The 8,068-nt window shown below is 44.0% G+C and overlaps 1 protein-coding gene across 1 annotated transcript; it reads left to right on the forward strand.

Annotated features, from left to right (window-relative positions):
- Window positions 1-1,287: 1,287 nt before the first annotated feature.
- LOC104544683 (chromosome unknown open reading frame, human C6orf203) lies at window positions 1,288-4,102 on the forward strand. The gene is made up of 3 exons (XM_010189618.1): window positions 1,288-1,724; window positions 2,540-2,612; window positions 3,656-4,102. The coding sequence occupies exons 1-3, from the start codon at window positions 1,294-1,296 to the stop codon at window positions 3,830-3,832; spliced, it is 681 nt and encodes a 226-aa protein (XP_010187920.1). The 5' UTR covers window positions 1,288-1,293; the 3' UTR covers window positions 3,833-4,102.
- Window positions 4,103-8,068: the final 3,966 nt, after the last annotated feature.

Genomic DNA, 8,068 nt, shown 5'->3' on the forward strand with positions numbered 1-8,068 from the left:
GGGTGTACGGGCCGCCGCACGCCGCGAAAGCTGGTGGTGTCGTGGTTGCGTGCTTCTGAACGGGCCTCACGCTTTCCGCAGTGTCCAGCCCGGTGTCCCCCCGAGCGGGCGGGCGGTGGGCCACTCTCCCTGCCTTAAGGCAGCCGGCCTTGCTGGCAGGGGCTGTACCCGCTGCCCGATAGGGAACAGAGCACTAAAAATAAGCAATAATAATTGTTTACACGTTCAAATAACTGTTTTAGGAATTTGTCCCCAAACTGAGGAGAGGCCTGAGTCTTCTGTGAAGATTGCACCATCCTGAATTTTAAACTGTATGTCATATATTTTAAGTTCACATATTTACATTAATAAAAAGCCAGGGGAGGTGTGGTTATTTTTATTTGGCCAGTAATTGCCTTCATTGAGCAGGGCATTTTCCCCAACCGCAAAAACCACCTTACTCAGATTTCAGCAGAGGTCACCTGCATGCAGAGAAAACAAGCTCCAGGCTGGTGAAGAAACACGTGTTTCCACACATAAAAGGCCACAATAAAAGCCAGTGCTCCACCTAGCTAGGAAGGGCTGTAAATCGATTTCTAAGAGTGTTGAAAGACAGTTGGGTTTTTGGACAGGTTTCCACCTATTTGTCCCCCCTTAGAGGTGGCTCCAGAAAGGAGCAGTACCGGGGAGCTGGCACACGAGGCTGGTGTTGCAGGTGTCCATCCTGTTGCAGTGTTATTTCTCCTGAACTCTGCCGCGATGCTGTTTGCCATTTGGAGAAACGGGAACATTGTGCAGTGTTCTGCCACGCAGGAGTGGTGTGAGCTGAGCAGGGACCGAAGCAGCTTCTGACTTCTGGGTTTACTTGGTTGCGGTATTGAGCAAGTTGTTTTTATTGAGAGTAAGTCGAGATAAATGGAGGTCTCCCTATGGTTTTTCTGACACAGTTTACTTCCTTTCTGTGTCTTTTATGAATTGTCTTTCAGATGTGGGGAGGAAAATGCCACAGATATGTTTGGACAGTTAATACTAAACACCAGAAAAGGAATTATGGACAGAGTATTCCACTGGGGTTTTTAGTGTTTGTTTTTCATCTGGTGGTTTATCTCTTTGTAGTGGTGGACAGTGTGTGAGAAAGGCAGATCATAAAGTCAGTAATGCCTTGTGCTTTTAGACGATGCATTGCTCTACAGGGAACTACATAATCATCTTTTTGTCATAACTATTCTGCTGTACCTTGAGAAAACCTTGCAGTAGTCAAAGCAGCTGCTCATTTTTGCATATGAATCTTTTTTTAAAATTTTAGGGTATGCTATGACTGGCTTCAGACTCCCCATCACTACTTTTAGAAAACTAAATGTCTGGTTTGGACTGTGGGAGAAATTCCCCTCTAATAAACTGTATCCCTCTTGGAGGAGAAGTGTATTCTGTAGCTGCCAAGCAAGCACAGTCAACTACAGAAGATGTTTCAGCTTTTCCCTAATAAAACTCTGTGCACCAAGACTTTCTCCAGAGTATATCTCAGTACTTTCTCTGCGGAACAAAAGTAGCAAAAGCTCTAAAAGGAGCAGACAAACCGTACAAGAAGAAGAGGAAGAAGAGGATGAAGACGAGGAGGAAGGTGGATTGGAAGACGAATTTGAAGATGACCCCAATGTAGTAAAAGATTACAAGGATCTTGAAAAAGTAGTGCAGTCTCTTCGGTATGATGTGATCATGAAAGCTGGTCTAGACATCGCGAGAAAGTAAGTATGGAAGAAACAACCTGCTGGTGAGAAAGTTGTCATGCATCTAAAATTTGAGTTTTGATACCCTTTTATTGCTGGAATAACTCAGTATTTGGCTGATTTTTTTGGTGTAACTGTTTTGACTGTCTAAAATAGGTTTTGGGTGTATGGATATTCTTGTTTGTTTCGCCTTACCTCCCTTGAAACAGCCCATTTTGTGCTTTTCACTGTCTGCAGTATTTCTAAGATAGCTGAGGAGGCATTTTCTCTCAGTTACTATCTGTTTAAAATTAACAAAACACAAAATACTGTGCTAAGTAATAGAGAAAGATCTAATTTGAGACCAAGGGAGGAAAATCATACACTGCTTAATGGCTGTGGCAATAGGTGATGGTAAGTTTAAACCTAACATAGTGGGTCAGCCAGGTAAATGTGCCGTCTGTAAATATATCACAGTGTTTGATCTGATGCAACGTACAGAAGCCTTACATTGCAGTGCTGTTAGAACAGCCTGTTAGTATAACTTGGTGCAGAAAAGGGGACATTGCTCATTGAATGTTCAGGAGACAGGTCTTTAAAAGCAGCTTGTTATTGCTTGCACCCGTAGCACCAAGCAACTATACTCTGTTATTTCATGTAATATCTATGAAAGGTTTTTTCTTTACTTCCAGTTCAAGTCAGTCCTGACCTTAAATAAAGGTATCCTTTATGTGCAAATCAGAGTTGTGGAAACGTGCCTTGCACGTGAATGGTGTTCTTGTCTGTCTGCAAAGAAACAGTTGCATTTGATCCTCTGCACACTGTAAATGCAATAAAACCTTGTTTTTCTTCAGTAAAGTAGAAGATGCATTCTACAATAATGAACTCAGGCTGAATGGAGAAAAACTATGGAAGAAAAGTAGAACTGTAAGACTCTTTAAAATTTAAATCTTTTAACACAGTACAAGAAAATAACTAAGGCATGACCTCTTCTTCTCGCTTTAAATCGCTCTGCAAAGTTGAATGAGTAGCATTGCTAACACCACTTCCAGCTTTGTGTGTGTGTGACTGAGTCCCTGGGCAAGACATTATTGCCTGAGGCAGAGAGGAGACCTGTGTTATTAGACAGTGAAATCTAAGGCTGGAAGTCAGGAGAAGGCAGACGGCAGCAAGGACAGAACTTTCTGAGTTGCTGATGGAAGTGATGGTAGATGTGAGGTTGATGGAGTAGGAATGATTAAATCTGAGATGTTGTTGGAGCAGGCACATGATTAAATAAAAAGTTTGATGATAGAAAGGGATTGAAACTGGGGTAGCTCGGGAAAGGTTATTTATTGTCTGTAATAGAGCACACAGGAACAGAGCTAGGAGAGCCAGAAGGGTTGCAGGCCGTACTCTTTCACAGCAGAGCTCACCAGAATGGTGAGGGTGGTCCTAGGTGGTGCTTACTGTCATCAGAGGGCAATGGGAGGAGAAGTTTTAATTCTTGATCCCCTATAGTTAAGGCTGGTTTGCGAGGAGCACACTGCTTTTGTGACTTTGGAAAGGAGCACAAGCAGTTGAGCAGCACTCTGTTCACTTTAAACTGTTTTAAAGGCAGGAGGGAGAACATTGCATTTTGCTGGTTTGTGTCTGTGTTGATACAAAAAGACTGGCAGGAAACACCCTTCAGGAAAAAAACATTCTACATGACACCTTTTACACAGTTAGGTGTTGGTTGTAGAACAGGGAAGGTAAAGCTCTTGGCAGAGGAGGTCATGAGACATTTAATTGCTTATTGCCAGGGCTCTCCTAGAAGTTCATAGCTGGAGGATCTATAATGGGTCTGGTATTGCCTGCCTTCCTCCTCTCCTGGCAGATAAGGATATTAAATGAGAGAATGGAACAAAATTAAAATTAGACACAGACTGTGGAGATTTGTTTTCCCCAGGGAATGTTTATAATCACTCATCTTCTCTTTCTGTTTCCAGGTGAAAGTTGGTGACACGCTGGATTTCATAGTAGGTGAAGATAAAGAAACAGGAACCGCTGTAGTTATGCGGGTAGTCTTAAAACAAGTATCTAACAAAACTGAAAGTGAAAAATACAAAGTAATATTGAGGCGTTGGAAAAACTTAAAAGTGCCCAAACAGGATGTACTTAAGTAACGGTTGCATGTGGCAGCATCGGATTTCTGCAGAAAACCATATTTGTTGTTAAATACGAGTTTTGGTTAAACAAAATTACAGTACCCTTTTTTCAGGGCTTGTGTCAATGGTCTCTCCCACTGCTGTGTAGATCAGTATTCATGCAACAAGCCTGTCACCTCTTGCTGTTAGTTTTGTTTCATGGTATTGTGGGACAAAAGATGCTTACATTTCCAAGCAGTTTCCTTAGATGTTATAAATAATGAACCAATAAAGACTAATTTGATCACTGTTTAATTGCTGTCTAATTTTGTTAATCAGAAAGGTTACACTAAAGCTGGCATGACAACAAGCAGAACTGTTTTCTTAGTTTTATCTCTGGATTCGTGAAATGGGGATAATAGGGATAAAAACCCCACTTACTTATGTGAAATTGCTTCCTTTTTCGTTACTGCTTTAATCTTGGTTAACAATACCAACTCTGTGCTTATACACACTGCTTCTATACCAAGAATACAGAAGGATGCTGATTGCAGCTGCGTCTTTCTAAGCAGGAAACTTCACGGTGACAGAATGAATCATGGCAGCAATGCTCTGCTCTCGTGGAGAAGGCAGATCAGTGAGAAGACACGTGTAGCGCTGCTGATTTTTACTGTTTAAGTAACTGCAGAGGAAAACGAAATCTCAGTTTGTCACATTCATTTCAGTGTGGCATTTAAGAGAGTATTTAATACTGTGCTGAAAAGCTGGTGTCTGTATTACTGCAGGAAAATCCTGTCACTTAGTTATCTCAGGAGTAACCTCTCGCACTTGTAACGCACAACATATGCTTCTCCTAGCACAAGCAACTTGTTGGATGAACTGTGGTGCAGACAGAATTTTTAATCTGTTTATATATGTTTAGACAGCCACGCGCAGGTGTGTCTAAAGGAAAGCTGGCCAGGAGCAGGTAGCTACTGTCCATTCAGTCCACAGTCTGCCCCCTACCCAGTCTGGAGAGCCCAGAGGGAAGAAGATAGCCCAGGGCAGGCAGCAGGAGTGTATTCCAGGAGACTTTTTCTTTAGTGTTCCCAAAATCTAAATGGGTAGGTAAGAAACAGTTGCTCACAAAGCAAACCTAGTGCTCTGGTTAAGTGTTGGAGTATCAGGTACATATAAAAGCTCTGCTAAATTAATGATAGGATTTTCACTGCGTAAAATATCTGAGGTGAGGAAGTAATGGTGCTCACCTGCTTAGGAGGGCGTGGGAAGTGCTGGGCTCAACTGCCAACAGCTACTCCATGACTCTGTAAGCAGGCTGTACCTGCTGCCGCCGTCCATAGCCTCCAAAGCAGTGGCTGCTGAGCACGGGATTTAAAATAATTTCTAGTTTTCTTCAGGTGTTGCTAAAATCTGTGCTGTTTGGGAGTTTTTTATGATTGTGGAGATGTTTAAAGCTGCAGATACATGCCTAGTTAATGTTTTAGAGGCATAGTAACCTCTTTAAAAGGTTGGTTCTTAAGAGGACATGATCTTGGCAAGCTTTCCTGGGGGATTGTGATTGATTCTTATGCTGCAGAAGTGAAGGGATTCGGCATAGCAAGCACCCAGAGGAACGTGGCAGCCTGTACTTTCATTGCAGGCATTGCGCTCTCCCCTCTATTTGTTGGAGCTTACACCAAATGCTATGGAAATAAACAGAGGAGATCCCTCCTCTGTTCCCCAGTTCCACTTACCATTGGTATTCTGAGTGGCTCCCATAATCTCCAAGGATGCTGAGAAACCAAGTAGAAGGATGTGCTATGTGTAGTATGTCAGTGAGCTCCACTTGCTGGTCGGCACCTGTCAAGTGCTCATCAGTATGTACAGTCACAATGCTTGTCCCCTCCAGCAGCAGCAGCTTACACACTAGCGCTTGCAGGGTCAGAATAGGAGCCTACATAAGCCCCAGTAATGCTCTGGGACTTGGGGACAGCCCATGTACCGATGTGAAGAAATCAGCTTTCTGAAAGGGTCTGTTCTGCATAGGATAAAAACAAGAGCAACAACAAAAGCCAACACTCGCTTGGCATTCAAGATGGGCAGGGAAGTTGTATTCCTGAAAGCCACTGACATAAGAAAAAGCATTGGCAGGATAATTCCTTGAGTTGGACAGATTATTAATACAATATTAGGCTAAAACCTTTGATTTTAACTTCTGGAAAAGCCTACTCAGAAGTAAAGTAGATAAGAGCCTGCAATTAAGACCTAGCCCTTTCCCAGTGATGACAGAGAGACTTTTTACCAGGGCCTGTAGTGACAGGACAAGAGGCGATGGTTTTAAACTGAAAGAGAGTAGATTCAGATTGGGAATAAGGACGAAATATTTCTGATTAAGTTGGTGAGGCACTGGCACAGGTTGCCCAGAGAAGTTATGGATGCCCCATCAATGGAAATGTTCAAGGCCGGGTTGGACGGGGCTTTGAACAGCCTCGTCTAGTGGAAGATGTCCCTGTCCATGGCAGGTTTGAAGTGTTGCTCCACTAGCGGTATCAGCAAAGGAAAAGAAAGGCAGAATTCCTAAGGAGTCTGGTGGTGGGTGAGAGCAGCCTCTGTGGATTCAGGATTTAAATGGCTGAAGAAAGAACTGTACCTGTTGGCTTCAGAAAAGCAAGCTTCAGTCACAGGCAGGGTGATCTGAGGAAAAGTATTTATTGGGGCCTGGTATTGCTGAGCGGGTTGTGCTTGTTTCTGCAGCCTTTAAACATTAGGACTGTGAGCTAAAGAAAGGCCAGGGTTGGCTAATGACTGACCCATGTGCCAGGCGAGCAGAGCCAGTGTGTGTTCTGGAAGGTGTGGGAACAGGCACATCACAGCTTTGCCAGGCCTTCAGGGGCTTTTAGATAACGAAGGCTCACAGACTGTGCCCATGTAAAGCATGCATAAACTTATCTGGGGATCAGCTGTGCTTCATCAGCTATGAATTTAAGATCATGGAGTCCATCTGATAACATGGTCCAGTGTCTGGTCAGCTGACATGGCAAAGTAGTAACAAATGGTCAAGCACAAGTTCTATCTATCTTCCCAACACAGAGAATCTGCCACTAGTCAGCTACCAAATCTCTAGTGCCACTGAGTACCAAGTGGTGGGAGCCACATAAATGCTTTTTCTCCTGCTCAGAGGTCAGGGTGCAGACAGTGAATTGGGCAAGTGATCGCTGCTTCTGCCTTCTGTCACTGCTGTAATGAATTTCCTGCTCCAGGACATGGAGCACCATGCCATTCTTGGTCTGCATGATGAAGGAACTATATGAAAGGGCTTCCTTGCAGAGACACTGCTGAGATCGTAAAGTGAGGTCTGGATGGCTCGAGAAGTGACTGATAAGCTCCCTAGAGGCTGCCCAGATGCCTACGCTGTCCAAGCCACCACAGACCAACCCAACCTTATGCCAGGCACACAGAGCCCAGAATGGCCAGCATACCTGCCCCTTGCACAGAGGGATGACCTGACCCAAAGTCTGCCAGGTCCTGCAAGAAGCAGGCACTGCCTGTACCCAGGTTGTGGGTACAGGACCCAATTGTCAGTGGCACAGCACACAGCATGATCAGACAGCTCTGCATGGCTCACCTGCTGCAGGAGCAATACAGAGCAGGGCACGGGAGGCTCTCGTGAAGGAACAGCACAGAACTGCTCACACAGGAGGCAGACTCAGCTCTAGCAGAAGAGTCAGCCTGGTCAACCAAAGCAGGCACATAGTGACACTGCTCAACAGGTTCTGAGTTCTGCTGCCTACACATCAACACAAAGGGGTTATACTCTGACCTCTCTGCCCTTCCCAAAAATAATAAGCAATTTTCTTTTCCATGGAACAGAAAAGTATGAAAGTGTTTCTGGACTTTTTTCTTTGTTTCTTGGGGTGGTTTTTTTTCTGTAATGGCATGTCAGAACAGGACAGTCTACCTTCAGCACCTACCAAATTACAGTGCTTAACAGCCTGTGCAGGCTAATTGTGGTGGTCATTCTGTAACAACATGCATGGGGAAAGGAATGCAAACAGAGAGCCACGCAAATGGGAGTACTGCTGAAGCTAAAAAAATCCTTCAGCTTCCAGCACGTGAGTATTCAATGCACATCCAGACAAGCACTTCAAGGAGACCTTGGGGTTTTTAAATTATTGGAACAAGGAGAGATAGGGAGCAAGAGAGACAAAGGACAGCATCATATGACATAAAACCAAACTCCCAGATTTTATACAAATCTCAAATGTAGGATGTGATCCTATTGAGTGACTCATTCCT

This window comes from Mesitornis unicolor, unplaced genomic scaffold (assembly GCF_000695765.1).
Source record: "Mesitornis unicolor isolate BGI_N332 unplaced genomic scaffold, ASM69576v1 scaffold19768, whole genome shotgun sequence".
In the NCBI taxonomy this organism is placed as follows: domain Eukaryota; kingdom Metazoa; phylum Chordata; class Aves; order Mesitornithiformes; family Mesitornithidae; genus Mesitornis; species Mesitornis unicolor.

Coding starts and splice junctions, on each gene's coding strand:
- LOC104544683 (XM_010189618.1), top strand. CDS start 1,294: ATGACTGGCTTCAGACTCCCCATCACTACTTTTAGAAAACTAAATGTC. Junction 1,725..2,539: donor GGTCTAGACATCGCGAGAAA/GTAAGTATGGAA, acceptor GTTTTTCTTCAG/TAAAGTAGAAGATGCATTCT. Junction 2,613..3,655: donor TATGGAAGAAAAGTAGAACT/GTAAGACTCTTT, acceptor TTCTGTTTCCAG/GTGAAAGTTGGTGACACGCT.